Source organism: Talpa europaea, assembly GCF_964194135.1.
Source record: "Talpa europaea genome assembly, chromosome: 7".
NCBI classification, from domain to species: domain Eukaryota; kingdom Metazoa; phylum Chordata; class Mammalia; order Eulipotyphla; family Talpidae; genus Talpa; species Talpa europaea.
Window position 1 is genome coordinate 82,756,873 of NC_140074.1, and position 18,184 is coordinate 82,775,056.

Here is an 18,184-nt window from a genome sequence, read left to right on the forward strand (position 1 = left end):
CTGCTGAGGGGAGCAGCGGGTGAGACAGGAGAGGTCTGCCTCGCCATGTGGGTTGCTCCCTGGCCGGCTGGGGATCGAACTTGTGCTGCAGAGGTTGTGGACAGCTTCATAGCACTGTGCTTAACCCCTTGCACCACTAGGGAGGCCCTGCTTGCGACTCTTTTTTTTTTTTTTTTAAGATTTGTTTTATTTATACAAGAGCCAGGGTACAGGCCGGATGCATGGGAGGGTGAGAGGATTCACCAGAGACAGCGGGGAACAGAACAGGCAGACTGACGAAATACACTACTGAGGGGAGCAGCGGGTGAAACAGGAAAGGTCTGCTTGCCATGTGGGTTGCTCCGAGGCTGATGGGGATGGAACTGGCACTGCAGAGGTTGCAGACAGCTTCACAGCACTGCAGTCAACTGCCTGTGCCACCAGGGAGGCTCTGCTTGGGACTCTTAATGGCAGAGTTTGGTAGTTGGGAGAGACACCACTTGGCTTGTGAAGCTGAAAATGTCCACTCTGTGGACTGTTCAGGATAAGTTTGCTAGTTCCTGCACTGGATCGCTTGGAGTTTACAGAAGAGTGGGTCTAGGAGGCAGCCACAGGCTGATTGTCAGGAGAGTATAGCCAGCCCAGTGGCAGCCCCTTGGGATGATGGTGGTGACTGTGGCAGATGCTGCCAAGAGGCTGGAGATCTGCTCCTGGGAAGAGGTGGAAGCATCAGCCTCCTCCAGAGGTGAGAGAGGAACTGAAGGCTTGAAAGGGAAGCAGAGAGAAGACCCCCTGGGAGGCCTCTTGCAGCTGCTTTTGACGACATCCCCCTGGAACTCATCCCAACTGGGCAGCGGGTAGGGCAGGATGTGGAGCCAGGAAAGCCAGGTGTGACCTGTGATGCCAGGTAAAGTCTGTCCTAGGAAGAAGAACTCAATTCACAGAGCAAGCCGGTGGGCAGGCAAGGCTGGCTGGCTAATAGTTAGAGGTGGCCACGCCTCCACCTTGCCAGTTGGGCTGTATGTTATTTACCTCTCTGGGCCGTATTACCCATCTCAGGAAGTTAGGAGGATTTCACTCTCAGACCTCTGTGGTTCAGGTCTGTGGTGCCAGACCTCTGGGTCCTAGTACCCAGGAGATTTGTAAGAAAGACCCCTCACTCACCCTTCCTTGACCCTTTCTCATCATCTCACTTTTTTTTTTTTTTCTCATCATCTCACTTTTGATCTGCATCACTGCATTATCTTTTTGAAGCTTCGAATCCAGATCTACCAATACTTAGGCCAGAGACAGCTATTCCCTGAGGAGTACATACTGGTTCCCCACTCTGTGAGCCCCACCCTGCCTTGTGGGGACCAGGGGCCACCGGTGTATAGGAGAGGACATCTCCTGGGATATCTGGGAACTGGGTCTCAGCTGGAGTGGAGGGGAAGTGGTGCATGCCTCCAGGTGGGAGGCCCAGTCCTGGGAGGCAGCCCTGCCCGGGCCAGATCTCGTTTGAAACTTGACATTCTTAGACCCTTCCTGCCCTGGGCTACTGTGGCCAGACATAAGGCCCCACTGCCTGTCTGGCCTAGTGATCTCTACTTTCTAGAAATTCTGATTTGATGGGTCAATGGTGGGGGCCAGGGTTGAGAGCCATGGATCCAGCCAGACCCACTCATTTTATAAATGATACAACCAAAGCCTGGAGGGACAGGCACTGGCCCCAGGTGCAGGGTTCCCTGACCAAATCTAGCCCTTCCTTGGCTATGCTAGGTTGACTGGGAGGTGGTGTAGAGAAATGTGTTTGCCCTTCTCCCAGGAAAGGGCTTTTCCTAGTATCTCAGGGATGGGTTAGTAATGAGGCTGAACCCAGAACCCCAAGCTGTCTGCTGATCTCCATGGAAACCCCAGGAGACTGCCCTACCCAGGCCCTCACAGTCTGAGCACCACCTCCCCTCAGTCCCAGTGGTGAGGAGACAGCAGGAAGGAATAGCTGCCAGGTGCTCCCTTGCTAATTCAAGGCGTGTGGCTCCTACCTGGCCCGCCATGGAGATCCCCTTGCTGTCCTCCCCTCCTGCTCCTCCCCTTATCCCCAGGCCCTGGCCTCTGAGAATTTACAGGGTCCTACATCACCACCCTTGGGGGTCTAGGGGTCTACCCCAGGCCTCTCTGGTGTGACCAATGCCTGGGGCAGTGTCTGTAGTAAGGATCCTGGCCCTTAGGCCACAGTCAAGGAAGCTGGGGAGTACCTCTGCCCTCACACACCAGGAACTTGGGTTCTGCAAATGGAGTGCTAGCACCTGTGATTGAGGCAGTTACTGACGGGACTCACCTACCCATCCTGTGCTTTGGCACAGCTCAGCAGAGGTACAGAGTATGGGTTTGCTTCTTGGTCTTCCTTCAATCCACTTTTACCCAAATTCTAGCCTGAGTTTGTGATAGGTTCTTGTATGTGGCCCACACGGGTGTTGAGGCCCTGGCATTTCTATCGTCCACCTGACTGACCACAGCAAGTGTGGCCAGCTCTTGGTGTCAGCCGCACAGGTTTCTAAGTATAGACCCCAGGCAGCCCCGTGGCTGCTGGGAAGTCCCAGGATTTGATACCCAGACTGGCCTGTGACACCAGTGGCTGCCAGCTGCTGAAGGGAGGTGGCAGCCGTGCTGGGCCACCCATCCCCACCGTCACTGTAGACAGGAGAGAACAGAAATTTAATTATCACAGGCTGGGAGTGACCTCAGTGCTCAGCTTACCGTGTTTGTAATAATTATCAGAAAGAATAACTGTGTTACCTACTGGTAAATACAAAGCGTGGCTGGTGAAGACAGACAGCAGCCTGCTCCTTGAGGGGTCCAGCGGTCTATGGTGCTCCTGCTCCATGTTCTTGCTGCCCCACTTCCATGCTCCCCACTAACCCTGAGACTTGGTGGAGGCAGGGTTTGGCCCTCCCTCAGTGGGCTCTGCAGCGGTGTCTTCCTTCCTTGGCCTCCAGTTAATATTTTCTTTTTTAGACAGAAGCTGGGGTGGGTGGGCAATGATTCTCATTGAAACAGAATGGATTCAGCCTTCATCCCTCCTCCAGAACTCCAGGGTATACTTGTGATGGCAGTCAGGGGAGACTTCGACTATCCTTGGCTTTGAGACAATTTATCATCTTCTATTTGCTTTTTTTTTTTTTAAAGAGGCATGTATTATTTATTTGTTTGTTTGTTTGTTTATACAAGCACTGGGTACAGTCAGAAACCCGGGAGGGTGAGAGAATTCACCAGAGTCAGAGCGGGGAGCAGAGCAGGCAGAAGGACCGAAGTACACTGCTGAGGGGAGCAGCGGGCGGCAGGAGAGGTCTGTGTGCCATGCGGGACCCTCCTCCGGTGGCCGGGGAGCAGCCGGGGATCGAACCGGTGCCGCAGAGGCCGCGGGCTGCTTCGCAACCCAGTGCTCAACCGCTGCGCCACCGGGGAGGCCCTTCTATTTGCTTCTAAGCAAATGGGACACCCTAGTGGGGCTGGGACCCCAGAGTGGCTTCACCTGCCTGGTTGTCAGCAGGCCTGTGAGTGCACCTTCAGCAGGTGGTAAAACTGAATCCCTAATTCGCTTCTTGTTAAGAGAATATCTAGAAAACTTGCACATGAGTTGCCAGCCATTGCTCAGAAATAACTTCCTAACTCAGACTTGGGTGGGCAAGTTACACCCATGTATGAGGTCTGGGAGTTCTGAGTTGCTTGGGCGCGCATTGCTTGAGCTCTGATACAGGAGAGCCCGGCATGGCACCAGCAGCCTGACTGTGGTGTAACGCCACACAGGGGAGAGTGGGCTACTAGGGTGTACTGGTGTACTGCAATGCCTTAGGCACCCTCCCCTCTAAAGTCAGTCATAGGAGTTGAAAGGGTACTCTGCTGACATGTAAATTCTTGGGTGGGTATCTCACTGAGACCTGTGTACCCTGTGATATGTCACCCAGCACATTTGCTGCTGAGCCCCGACCTCTCCCCACTTGCCTATAGAAAAAGAGCCTTAGACATCACTGATCAGTGAAACCGTTGGAAGGTGTTCATCCAGGGTCTCTGTTCTGGAGTCTGGTGGCTCCATGTCACCCACAGATGTGATTGTTTAGTCTGCACAGATCTGCATTAGTTGCCATCATGTGAAAAATCAACCACTTAAAAATATTGAGATTTCTTTAAAACCAGAAAATCCGGGGTCCTCCCATGGCCTCCCCTCCTACCCTAATGCTGTGGGGAGCAGAGGGTAGGTTTCGATTAACATTGCCTTGCTTCTGTCAAATTTCCTGTCTAGTAAACAGACAAGAGAGGTATTTCTAGTACTTCTATAACAGATCCTTGATTAACAAATGCAGTGCTCGTCAAGGACCTGGTTTCGTTATAATTTTCACTTAAAGTCCCAGTTTCCAAGAACCAATCAGTGATGTTAAGTGAGGACTTACTATACCTCATCAAGAGATCAAGGAGGCCTCATCCTTGCTGGTCTCTTTTCTCTCCAAGATGGGGCTCTGCACCCTGTGTTTGAGGTGCTTATTCTACGAGGTAACCAGCTGACTAGAGGGTGGCTCCACTGACTGAAGCTTTAGGTAGAACAGGTGACCCCTCTCCCCAGTTCCGTGAGCCAGCCCTTCAGGGAGGTGGAACTAGAAAGTGGGAGGAATGATCAGAAATAGGGTGACGATGGTGTACTAAGCACTGACTGCCCAGCTCACTTCCCAGGACTCTGCATCTTTTCTGGGAGAGACAACTCCAGTCTAAGAGGCACCCTGGATCGACTCTGACCCCTGCTGTCCCCCATGTTGGCCTTCCCAACCCCTGGTTTGAATTGGAGCATGAAAAGAAATCATGGGAGGGAGGGATCACCTTATCCCCACAGTGGACTAATCTTGGAAGCCTGAGGAGAATGAGAGAAATGTCCCAACTAATTTGAAGCTATAAGGAAATTCCTTTCTTTCATTTTTTTTTTAAAGATTCATTTTTCATTCATACAAGAGCTGGGGTACAGGCCAGAGGCATGGGAGGGTGAGAGTATTCACCAGAGAGAGCAGGGAACAGAACAGGCAGACCGACCAAAGCACACTGCCGAGGGGAGCAGCAGGTGCTACAGGAGAGGTCTGCTGCGCCACGTGGGAATCTCCCTGGCTGGCCAGGAATCGAACCTGTGCTGCAGAGGCTGCCGACAGCTCCACAGCGCACGCCTCTACCCACTGCATCATTGGGGAGGCCCTCGTTTTTTTGGTTTTTTTTTAAAGAATGAATTTGAACGTATTCTTTCTTCTTTTTTCTCAGGGGTTGTCACTTGCTAGAGAAAAAAAAAATATTGTATTTTACAATATAACTTTTTGTTTTCCCCAGAATACAGGTAGAGAGTAATTCCTTTAATTTACTTTGGGAAAAATACTCCCCTCAAAAGGTAGCTGCTGCACCCTGAGGCTTTGTCAAGGTTGCAGTGACACCGTGGGGCAACTGAAGCTCTGGCATATCTGGGCTTCAGTTCTGGGCCCTGGTTGTCCACTTGGCTACCCTCATGGTCACTTTAAGCTTCAGTAAATGGGCTTAATGTCATCTCCTCTCTGAATTGTTTTTGCGTGGAGACGGTATCCAAAGCCTGGAGTCTTGTACTGACAAACAGTGATAAATGTAGTTATGTTTGAAAAACTGAAAACGTGGTGTGGGTGGCGAGGATAGGAATGCCAACAAACAATCCTATTTGCTTTATGGTTTGGGGATTGGGTTTCTAGGCTCATGGTCTAGGCTCATGATTGCCCCATCCTCATGCCTACCCCTAATCACCCAGATCCAGGAATCTCATCTTTGGGAGAACTACTGAGTCCTCATGACTTTGGGAAGTACAGGTGAGAACCAAGGAGCTTCCAGGGAAGGCTCAGGTGGTTTGTGCAGGTGTGTAAAGGTCACTGTTACCACCATTTGTTCTTGCCCTGACAGGTGGCAAATGGTGTTTCGTAGCATACAGTGGGAAAATGATTCAAAACTGCATTATGGTGAAAGGTGTTACTGAGTGCAATAAAGGAAGATGCACTGATTGAACAAAAGCTGCCCAGAGTCCATTAGCTAGTCAGCCTCCTCTCTGTGCTGTTCTTACAACGGTTTCCTGTGATGCTTTAGTTTTATCATCTGGAAGGATTTCTGACAACCAAGGGTTTGTCCAACCAATGACAAAAACCAATGACCAGCAATAATGGCGCTATGAGATGTTTGTTTCTAATTTTTGGTATGAATTGTCTTAAACAGCTAGAGATTATCACCCACAACCCTGAAGACTAAAGAATATGCAGATGAGACACAAAGTGGGGAGGGAGGGACATGGCCAGACACCAGGGGCAGGCCTGGGCTGTGACCCCAAGAATCTCAAAACCCCCAAAACTGTTGCCCTAAGGACTCTCAGTATCATCATGTTCATTTGGACAGCCTAAGATTTACAGGAGCATGCATTGACTGACAATAACACTACTCTTAAAATAAAATTAGGCACAGCTTGCCAAAAAGCCATGAAAATCAGCTTAGATCCTCATATATTATGAACTTTATATTAATCAACTGTTGTGGGATGTCTGGTCTTCCCTGCTACACAAAATCTGGGAAATACAGAAAAGGGCCAAAGAAGGGGGAACATCATCTCGACACTGGCCCCGTGGCTCCGGGCTCTCTTTGGTATGTGTGTACATGGCAGTGACTTGTTTTCATGTTTGCTGCCCTGCTGCACTGCGCGCCCCTTGAGGCCAGGGCTGTGCACCATGGTTATGCGTGTGTACACCAGACTTGGCATCACCTGTGGCTCAGTCAGAGCTGCGGTTCCTCCCTCCTCCCTGAGGTGCACAAGCTTTGGTATCAGGCCTTGCTTCAAATATTCACCACTTGTATTATTTTTCTGTTGCCTTATAACAAATTTCCACATACCTGGGGGCTTAGAACCATCCCCATTTATTGGCTCATGGTTCAGTAAGTGAAGATTAGATGGAGAAGTCCCTGCAGCTCAGCCAACTTCCCTGCTTAGCAGGGACCGAAGCCAAGGAAGACATCAGCCCGGCTGACATCTTAACAGGGAAGCTTTGGGGAGAATTAAATCCATGTCCTTCAGATTGTTGGCAGAATCTGCTCCTTTTGGCCAGAGGCCTGAGGATCCTCGTTCCTTGCTGGTCAGTGGGGACGACGCCTTCCTAGTGGTTCCCTGCCCTCCTTCTGATGTGTCCCCTCCATCTTCAAAGCACACACGTTTTGGGTCTCTGACCTCCTTATCGCCTCCCTAGCCAGAGAAAACATTCTGGTTAGTTTCGGCCTGCTCAGACAATTTCCCTTTGCCTTGTAATGTCACACAGTCCAGGAGTAGCACCAGGGGATGAAGTAGTCATGCCTGTTATGCTCTTCCCCCTTCTCACTCGCTGAATGACCTTCGGCCAGTCACATGACCTCTGGACCTCTTTCCCCAGTTGTCAAGGGGGCTGGATGTAAAGTTTGACTAAGAATCACATCGGGTGAGTTATTGCCTGTTCAGTGCTTAGTGAGGGTTGTTCTTGTTAATCCTTCTCTTGTTAAACCAGTTTTATTTGAACTTTATCTTGTCTGATTCAGATACAACAAAAATGTAAATGGCTATCTTTATCTCAAGTACGTGTCATTCTAGAAAGTTGTCATGATTCATCATTTTTCTGTGCCGAGGAATAAAAAGAAAGAGGGTCAACATGCCCCCATCAAAACTTTTCTGGTTTGTCCTTCCTTCCCCCTACTCCAGTCCCAACCCCAACCCCAAGGGTTTGGCATCTGCTTCAGCTGCTCTCTGGGGGCACTGGGGGTGGGGGCAAGAACTGGCTGTTGTGTCCTCAGACAAGTGGTGGCCTCTGTTGGAGGCCCGCCCTGCCAGCAGCTGGCCCCTGCCACTCAGCACAGGCCAGCCCTGGCCAGGAGGAGGATGAGGAGGCTGCTGGGGCCCCTGGCTGCTCACCACTCCCTGGCTGTCTTTCTGTGCTTCCTCAGGAGATCCTTCGAGAGCTCACGCTGGATGCCCTGCTGGAGATGAACGAGGCCAAGGTAAAGGAGACACTGCGACGTTGTGGGGCCAACGCCGAGGAGTGTAGCCGCCTACAGTATGCCCTCACCTGTCTGCGGAAGGTGACAGGCCTGGGTAGGTAGCACCCTCTTCTCCAGCTCCAAGACCAGAGCCCAACGGCTCCCTCTCTTCCACCCCAGTGGCCTCCATGATGGCCTTCTCCCAGGCCTGGCCTGGTTTTCTGGGGGCCACTGCCTTTGCTGAAGTGGATGATGGGATGGGTGAGGGTGGGCCCAGGCTTCTGGGGCAGCTTGGAAAGCCAGAATTGACTCTCAAAGGTGTGTGATGGACCTGAGCTGCCACAGAGGCTCCCCCAGACAGAGTGCTTGAATCTGGACTGGTTTGGTCAGTACAAGCCCAGGGAAGCTTTAGCCATTGTTAGCTGGTTTACTATTGGCCAGACCCTCATGATTCCTGCTCTTTGGCACACATCTGTGAGCTCTATGAAACTGCCAGCTCCCTGCATGCCAGCTCCCCCTCCCAGCTCCTCCCAGCCCTCCACCCTCCTGTCCCCATGGGCTGGCACAGACTGATGTCGGCTTAGCCTGAGTCAACCGTGATAGAGAAACTGGGCGGTGTTTCAGCTTTGAGCATGTATGCGGCTGCCCCAGGCTAAGTGTGTAATCCGGACATTATGACAAGTTCCTTGGGAATTATTTGCAGGCTTTCTAGATCTTGCCTTGGAAACAGCTTTAAATGCCTGACTTAACTCCCACTACCTCACAGATGAGGCTTTAAAATGAGCTAATGAATGGAATTAGCCTTGTTTTTTAATTTTCTGAGCCACCTGTCTTAACTCTGGCAGCCTGAGGCTTAAGGAGTTTGATCTTTCTCTTGATTTTTTTTCCCCAGCGAGGATTGGGCTTAAATTTCTTCCCTGGCCCCATTGTACTTAGTCTGTCTTTGAACACAAAGCTCAAGGTAGAGAGCTTCACTCAGTTCAGAAAACCTTGACACACCATGTCTCCCAACCTGTGCCAAAAAATAAACATGAAGGGGCCTCCCTGGTGGTGCAAGGGGTTAAGACACAACTTATGAAACTGTCCGCAGCCACTGCAGCACAACTTCGATCCCCCAGCCAGACAGGGAGCTGCCCACATGGCGTAGCAGACCTCTTCTGCTGTGCCTGCTGCTCCCCTCAGCAGTGTATTTCAGTAGATCTGCCTGTTCTGCTCCCCACTCTGTCTCTGGTGAATCCTCTCACCGACCCCGTCCCCACACCTCTGGCCTATACCTCAGCTCTTGTATGCATAAATAAAATAAATCTTTAAAAAAATAAAATAAACATGAAGAAGACATGGGCAGCATTCTTGTCCCTACAGTTGACAGAGGAGAAGACTGGGCCAGGGAGGGAGGGGACTGAGCCATGGACATACAGCTGCCCATGGCAGAGTTGGGATTTGAATCTTGGGTTTTAAAGGTGGTTGAGTTGTTTTCATGTTGTGGAAGTTTAAAAACACTTGGCACCCAAGCTTTAATCTTGGGGTAATTTGTCAGCTCCCCTCCCATGCCTGAATTATAAGGAATTGTGGAGAAGCTGGTTGTCAAGTGGTGGTGACCCATTTGTGTTTAGAAGGCTGCTGTCTTCCCATTCTAGATGCTGGGACATGGAGGTCACTAATTTATTAAGCACTATTTATTGAGTGCCAGGCACTTGATAAACATGTGGCAACATCCCTTAGAGATAGTGGTAAGCTCATTTTGTAAAGCTACAAGAAGGTTTTGGGTGATTTCCTAGGTCCTACCCCTGGCATGAGGCTCCTTCTTCAAAAGGTGCTTCTTCCACTATTGCCTGGAGGAGGCCCCTGGGAGAGGCTCGTTGCCAGATCCAGCCTTCCCATTTGATATCAGCTTGTGGTATCCTACATCCCAACAGGCCAGGATGTGTGCAGATGGGTCTACCCAGTGGTGATCATACTTCAGGACACCTATTAGGCACAAAGTGGGCACCAGTGAGCACCAGTCTTAGGTCATGCAGTCACAATCTTCCTTGCATTCAACAGGATTTGATGAGAGCAGTCTGGTTGTCGTAAAGAGGAACTGTGGAATCAGACTGCTGGGACCACTCTGCTTGGCCACTTTGAACTCTTGGTTAGTTACTTAACCCCACTGTGCCTCGTTTTCCTCGTTTTCTGTATATGGTAGTAATGACAACTCCCTTGTAGGATTATTGTGAAGGTGAAATGAATTCAGGTCAAGTGCTTAGACCAGAACCTGGCCCTCATTAGGTACTCTGCCAGCATTAGGACTGTGGTGTGATGGAAAATGTTGATGTCATCTCCCTTGTGGTCTTAAAAAAGATGACTGAAGGGTGGTTCTCAGTGCCAGTGGGGTTGAATAGGGGAAAAAATCATACCTGCTGATACTTCCTGTGCTTCATCAGTGACAGACATCACTAATCAATCCCAGAGCTTTTCCTACTGAGTGACCTGAGAGTCATGCTTGGGTATCCTCTCCCAGTTGTCTGGTGTTGGCATGCATAGTCTGAAGCTGGCTCGAAGCAATGGTGATTGAATAGGCAATCTGGAAAATTGGGGCTTACTTCCTTTGATGGTAGACTTACCTGTGGATTTATGGAACTTATCTTTTAATCCCTTCAATAGGAAATGTGTGCCTTCTATAGCTAATATATAAGTTAAAGTATAAATCTTGGCTGCAGTTCTAAAGGAGCAAGCTCAAAGAACAAAAGGAACACAAAGTCTGAGCAATTTATTCCACCAAGGTGATCAATGAATAGAAAACTCACCATGCAGTGAAGTAGGAAGAAGGCTGGCTGGATGGAATGTATTAGGAACCCTAAGAATTGTAAAGGCTAATCCTTCCCCATCGTCCTTGATGGATGACTGAGTGGGCTTGATCACCTCTAATGATGGAGAGCTCATTACCTCTCAATGCTGTGCCACTGTAGGGTAGTCAAAATTGATGGTCTTGTGGGAGGAGGCCCTGTGCAGTAGTGGGGGCTTAGCTGTCTGACCTTGGCAATGTATGTGCCTCTTTGAATCTCAGTACCATCGCTGTGCTGGGAAGATTGAGGTACAAAGAATAAAGCAGTGTGAAAGTACATTTTATCTTCAGTCAATATCTACCTTTCTGTAGTTTCTGCTCATTGGCCAGTATGACGAAGGGGAGATGTCTTCTTCCCCATGAGTAGGTCTGCAGATAGGATTCTTTTCCCCTGCCTCTTTGGTAAGGTCAAACCTAAAATCCTTTGCAAGACCCTTCTGAGCTGGCCCCACGTGGGCTGACCTTCCAACTTCATCTCTTGCTTCTCCCTGACTCATCCTGACCTCTCAAGGACACAGAGCTCTTTGCAGTTGTGGGAAGGTGCCCCGTGCCCTCTGCTTTGGCATGTGCTATCCACTCTGCCAGTTCAGTTGCTCCACCTTTCTTCCCTAACTGGCTCAGCCCAGGTGCCACCTCCCCTGAAAAGCCTTCCTGAGTCCCCAGGCTATTTAAGGTCCTCCTCCTTTGCAGTCCCTCAGTCACCAGACGTCTGTCCAAGTGAGTGTTACCCTCATTGGGCTCTCTGGATGCAGCCCGTACATCTCTTTTATACCTTCCCTCCAAGCATCCAGCGTACACTTGAATGAATGAACAGATTGTGCCATTGAGTTGGAACTACACAGACCCTCCAGGTCCTGGGGGCTCAGACAAAGGGTCATGGCGGGGACAGGCTCCTCTCAGAAGGAAGTGACTTTTTTTTTTTTTTATTTAAGATGTATTTATTTATGCATACAAGAGCTCGGGTACAGGCCAGAGATGCTGAGGGGTGGGTGGGTGGTGAGAGGATTCACCAGAGACAAGGCGGGGAGCAGAACAGGCAGACGGACTGAAATACACTGCTGAGGGGAACAGCGGGGGAGACCGAGAGGTCTGCTTTGCCATGTGGGTTGCTCCCTGGCCAGCTGGGGATTGAACTCGTGCTGCAGAGGCTGCGAATTGCTTCATAGTGTGGTGCTTAACCCCTTGCACCACCAGGGAGGCCTGGAAGTGAATTTCTAGCTGGGTCTCTTTTCTAGCAAATTCCCAAGGCTGTTTTCTATTGGAAGGTTGAGACAGCCCCTTTTCTTGACATTTGAATGTTGTTGAAGTGGCCTTTTCCTTCACACACCCCAGCTTCCTTTTCCTAACTGATTAAGATCAGCCATCACTTCCCTCTCTGAGGTCCCTAGTTTGTCCACTTTGGCAGGGAGGACTGGAGGGATTTCTGGCATGCACCCCACACACCTGCTATTCTCTGCCTCATTTTTTGTCTGTATGAAGTGGGACAGTATATCTGTGCTAGTAGCCTAAGGTCAACTAAAGAGCACAGAATATAATGTGTGAGACAGGCCTTTGAAAACAAGGTAGAAACTAGTAGTTGAAGCCTTCTACCAAGGAACTGTACAACCTTGGGTAAGCTGTTTAGCCTATCTGGGCCCTAACCACCTCACCTGTAAATACCTCTAGCCTCAGCCATCTGTGACTTGACTTCTTGGCTCACAGGAGGGGAGCATAAAGAAGACTCAGGCTGGAGTTCTTTGGATGCTCGGCGGGAAAGTGGCTCAGGGTCTTCCTCGGACACCTTCTCAGCAGCCAGCCTGCCTTGGCCCCTGGGGAGTTCCCAGCTTGGCAGAATGGGTAGCAGTGCCCAGGGTCCCCGCTCTGTCTCTGTGTCGACGCTGCCTGCCTCGGACTCTCTAAACCCTGGTCTCACTGAGGGCCTCTCAGATACCTGTCTCCCCCTGCACACCAGTGGCCGGCTGACTCCCCGTGCCCTGCATAACTTCATCACCCCCCCCACCACGCCCCAGCTGCGACGGCACACCAAGCCCAAGCCTCCGCGGACGCCGCCCCCACCCAGCCGCAAGGTCTTCCAGCTGCTTCCCAGCTTCCCCACGCTCACACGGAGCAAGTCCCACGAGTCTCAGCTGGGGAACCGCATTGATGAGGTCTCCCCAATGAGGTAAGCGTTCCTGCCAGCAGGTGCTGAGCTTGCCATCTATCGAAAGTTTTTACTGTGATATTCTCATTGTAAAGGTAATATGGGCTTAAAATAAAAAGGCCAGATAAAAGCAACCCATATAGAAATATGCAAAGTAAAAAGTGAAAGGTATCCCAACTACTCAGGCCACTCCCCAAATTACCTTTACAGTTTGGGGGCTGAATCCTAGATTTCTTGATTTACACACAGACACTCAAACATGCAGTCACACAGTATATCAGTCAGCACAGGCTAGGTTATGCTGCAGTAACGACCAACCTCCCGGGATATTCTAAAATACCTTACTCTTTTTTTATTTTAAAATTCTCTCTGTATTTTTAGTAGGTGTAACAGGCACAGGGTCCAAAATGCAAAAACTTTGTAGCTCCTGCAGTTCATCTTTGCAGGGGGATACGGTATAAACTTAACCCCCTACCTTTTCTCCTCAGTAACCCATTTCCTCTTTCGGGAGCCAACAGCTTATCAGTCAGTATTTATCGCTAAATATTCCAACTACCTTGTCTTTAAACTTTTCAATATCATTTCAGTGTATAGTTGAACTAGCTTTTCTCTCTTGATAGACTTTCAGTTCATAGTTATTTTTGTTATTATAAAGATCACCCCCATCAGTGTACACTTGTGGGCAGGGATGAATTTTATTTCTGTGCTTCCCACCTTGTTGTACCTTTGGAGCTTGGGACACCAGGCTTCTCTCCTGACATGGACACCCCTTTTCTGGTCTTGAGTGGACTTGTTTGCCCTGTCCCGGTGCAGGCGCTCCTGGTTTCCTTATGGGAAAAAGAGGCCTGCTGGGAGACTGCGGCTTTACTCCCCCTCTGGATCTTCTTCTCCCAGAGAACACTGTGTAGACATTTGGACTGGGGTCAGTCAGAGGGCCTCTTAGTAGGTGAAACCCAGTGCATCTCCTTCTCATTTTTTCCTGAGAAGAGCATCAGGAAGGCTTTGGTCACATTATGGCTCTTGGCACAGAGCAGTGCCTCAGACAGACCACACCAGTCCTCAGGTCCCGCAACTGCTGAGCTGGACTCAGACCCTGGGATTCTGAGCCGGGTCCTCACAGAGCCACCAGAACCAGCTCTCACATGGATACTCAGGCCACCCAGTTGGCCTCCCCCTGAGGGCAGCCTGGAAGGCCGGGTTTTTCCCCAGCTCTCTACCCCTAGGACGGTACTCCTCACCCCCAGGCATTGCTCAGGGCATGTTCCCACCAGGCCCTCTTTAGGGGACCACCTTCATGCTCTCAGACTGTTCTCCTTGCCTGCCTGCCACATCCTCTGTGACACACTGACCCCTTCTCCTGCCTGGACCCTGCATCCCCTCCTCCTAGGGCTTTGGACAGGCTCCTCCTCCCCCATTTATGGGCCCACGACCTTGGGAGACTCAGCTGTGAAGTAGAGAGACCTCTCCTTGCCATGCTGGGGAACTAGCAGAGCTGAGATAAGCTAATGTGTTGAGGTGTAGCTTCAGGGCCCACTAGGAGGACCCAAAGAGGGCATTTCTAATCCTTCCCATTGAGGATATGTCCCCTTAGAGAGTTCAGGGATTCCCCACTCAGCCAGTCTGGCCCCCTACCCCAAGGACTCAAAGCTCCTTGTCCTGTCACTCACTCCCAAAAGGTGATGTTCTGGGGAGCACGCTGAGGCAGCCATAATCCTCCTTTCTCTCTTTTTGTCTCCTCCAGGTTTGGTAAGAGTGATTTATTTTCATCCCCTGTGCCACTCGGGAGTCGTGTTTGTTGCTGTCCCCATCAGGGGTGGATTTCTAAGACCTTCTCTTAGTCTACTCAGCCTTTCCACAGTTCAGAAGCAGAGATGCTGGTAACCACCTCATGAAATAATGCACGGACAGGTGGCCTTAAGATGATAAGGTGGCATCATCCCATCCAGCAGTTGCTCTTTGCAAAGCAGAGACCTCAAGAACATCAGGTTCTGTGGCAGACCCCACGGCAGACCCTGTCTCCACCTTGCCATCCCTGTAGGCACCCTCAGTGGCAGGGGGTGTGTTCCTGTTGGTGCACATGGTGCTTCAGGGAGGGGCTGCCGATATGGGTGGACATCAGCCATCCACAGAACCCCAGCTGATGTCTTGGGACCCCTCTCTTCAGGCCAGGGGCCCGCCCAGAGGCATGAGTACAGCTCAACTCTGAATGAGGCTTAGAGACATAGAAGGGTACCCGAGGCCTTTGGAGGGGGAAGAGGAAGCCTGGGCACCTGAAGTTGAGAGCAGGTTCTTGCACATGGCTATGCTGTGAGGCTTGTCTCTCATGAGTCAGAGGGAAACAGCCTTGCCCCTGGAGTCTGCTTTTAATTGTCTGAGTGGAAATGCAGAGATTTCTGGTTTTTACCTGAGCAAAATAGCAGTTTATTTCTGTACTCTCCTGAGCTGGTTTAGCAGTGCAATGAGGCTGTGGACAAGGTCTTGAGGGTAGGAGCAGGGAGAGCAGGCAGTGACTGCTGGACTGTAGCTGGTTGCCAGACCAGCGGGGAGGCATAGGGAGAGTAGGAGGGAGGCCACACTTCCCTCTCCCCACAGCACGGGTAGGTGCCCCCAGGGCCCATCACAGAGCTTTGGCCAGCATCCAGCACCTGCACCCCTGCCATAGCCTCCTCCTAGTCACTGTAGTGCTGTAGGGACCACGGCAGTGAGGCTGCTTTCCCAGGTTGTCAGGAAGACAGGATGAGACCTTTGGGCCCTACCCCTATTTCATCTGAATCAGAGACAGATGGTGCCTATCACATGTGCCAGCTCACGTTCCTTCTATCCCATGGCTGTGGCAAACACTACAAATCAATCTTAGTTTGTGTTTAGTGACAGATAATTGAAATCTCATTTTCCCATGATCTGTTATTCTCAAGATTAGTAACCCCTTTTTGGCCATGCCTTTGGTGGCCATGGCTGCTGACTGAGATGGGGTTGCTCAGGAGGGAGTTGAGAGGAGTCCGCTTTCTAGCAGATGTGGGGAGGAAGCTGTAGAGGTACAATTGTGGGTTCCTCAATCACTGTGGGGGGAGGAGGAGGGATATGTAGCAAAGGGCCTTTTGGTCCCAATCAAACTCTGCTTGATGTCGAAGGAGTCAGTGCCCATCCCCATCTCCTTGTGGTTGGGTAGTTGGTACTTGATCTTAAGTGAACCAGCACTTAAAGAGCATCAGCTGTATGCCCAGCTGCATTCAGTACCCAGGGGCACAGTGACTTTTGAGGGGGGATGCTGCTGACTCAGAGGGCATGAGATGGTCAGAGACCCCTTGAGTGCTGTTTCTTGAACTCTGGGTCACAGATCCCTTTGATAAATTCGATGAAAGTCTAGACTCTTTGCAGGGAAGAGCCTACAGCATTCTGATTACCAATCCAGAGAGTTCTCAGAACCCCTGAAGCCCCATCCATGGACACAGTTGAGAGCCCCTATTCCAGGAGGAGAGAGGCAGAGTTGAATATGGGTGGAAGGGGGTGGAGAGGAGATAAAGGTGTGGGGATACACATATGGTGGAGGAGAGGGCAGGGGTTAAATCTGTGGGCTGTGGTGGTTAGAGGGTGCTCCTCCATGCAGTGCCATGAACATCAGGAGCCTGTTCTTATGGGGGTACCCGGGTTAGAAGAGGGAGAGCAGGATGCCCTTGAGGAGGACAGGCAGGAGAGTTTATGGCCTGAGACTTCCCAAAGGCTCAGATGTGCCATGTGCGAATGAGGTCACACTTCACCTTGTCCTCACTCTGCCTTTCGAGATCTGACGGGGGTTCTCAGAGCAAGATTCTAAGGTGCTTCTGGCTGGAAAGGCACTGGATGTGCTATGTGGATAATCAGCCTCCATCCCTCCTCTACAGGTCAGGCAGCTTCTGCCCACTTAACAGAAAGTGGCCAGAATTAAGCTCTTGAAACCTGGATGTACCTGTGAGTGCATCCATGAGAGAGTGCAAGAGATGGGGAATGTGGGAGACTTGTAGCCCCACCTCTGCTGTTCCTTCTGTCTCGCAAGCCCAGCTTCCATTGGAGCTAGAAATTGTGCAGAGATGGCAGACTGAACCATCCCAGAGGCCAGACCGTGACATTACCAGAGAAGCAGGCCATTCGTGAGGCTAATCACACTGAGTCCCTGGGATAGAGTGGCTCATCCCTGTTTTCATGGATATAGGTTCAGGGAAATGTGGCTCTGCTATGCAGTGAATCACCTCACCCATCTCGCCTGTAATCTCTGAAAGGGAAAGTCACAGGTATGAGCTGTCCCGTTGGGGTTTCCTCAGCTTCCCCGACCTGGCCTCTTTCCCTGCAGATCTCCCACACGGATCCCCACAGATGGTACGAAGGGACATCGGGCTATCAGTGACACACAGGTAGGTCCCGCCAGCCCGGGGTAGGGAGGACACAGCTGGGACACACACCAGAGCCCTCACTGAGATGGGAGGCATCTCTACCACCTCTGGACGCAGCCTGCCTGTCCCCATGGCATATGGGCTTGCTCGCTCCTCCTCAGTCCCTCCGTGGGTCTCTTCCCTCTCTGCTGAGGGAACCACTTGTTTCCCCTCCCGGAATACAGGTCCCAGGAGAAAGGTCCCAATCTCAGGGAGGAGGAGCTGAGAGCTTCCTAACACATCAAAGCCCCATAGAACATGTGAAACTTCAGACACCCAGGCCCGTGGTCCCATCCCTACCGCTCTTGGCCTGGCAGCCTGGATTTCCAACCACTTCCAAGGACTGCAGCGCCGTGCATGTGGGGAGCGCGGCTGTGGGTTCATCACTTGGACTGTCCAGAGGGCTTGGCCTCAGCACTGTCGAGGCTGTGAGGCTGGCGTGTGCTGCAAACAACAGGCCTCAGCCGCACCCCTTCACCCCATATGGTGCCTTGGGAGCCGGCGTTCTGGCTCCATGTTTGCAGGCAGCAGTAAACACCACAAGGAGTGCTTGTCAGGAGCTTTGCAACTTGCCAAGGCTTTCATTTCCCCCATGGAGTGTGAGTTGTGAGTTTGCTTGGGTCATGCCACTGCTGGTAAGACAGTGCTGGAGCCCGCTAGCTGACACTCAGGCCCCTCTACTTGGAGTCTTGTCAGGCTGGGGTGTCTGTACCCCAGAGCCTTGGGGAGGACAGTGCCCGGCACCACACAAGCTGGCTCTCTGACCGAAGGTCCCAGTGCCTCCCTCGCCATGGCCATCGTGCCAAGTGTGATCTTCCTGAGACC

At 51.2% G+C, this 18,184-nt stretch overlaps 1 protein-coding gene across 3 annotated transcripts in view; it reads left to right on the forward strand.

Moving 5' to 3' along the window:
- KSR1 (kinase suppressor of ras 1) overlaps positions 1-18,184 on the forward strand; it is a gene marked incomplete at both ends in the record, with an annotated part of 148,380 nt that overhangs the window by 97,961 nt on the left and 32,235 nt on the right. For all 3 annotated transcript variants that reach the window (XM_084239245.1, XM_084239246.1, XM_084239247.1), the window contains 3 exons: positions 7,957-8,104; positions 12,515-12,974; positions 17,252-17,341. In XM_084239245.1, the coding sequence (XP_084095371.1) occupies positions 7,957-8,104; positions 12,515-12,974; positions 17,252-17,341 (698 nt within the window). The remainder of the gene's footprint in view (positions 1-7,956; positions 8,105-12,514; positions 12,975-17,251; positions 17,342-18,184) is intronic.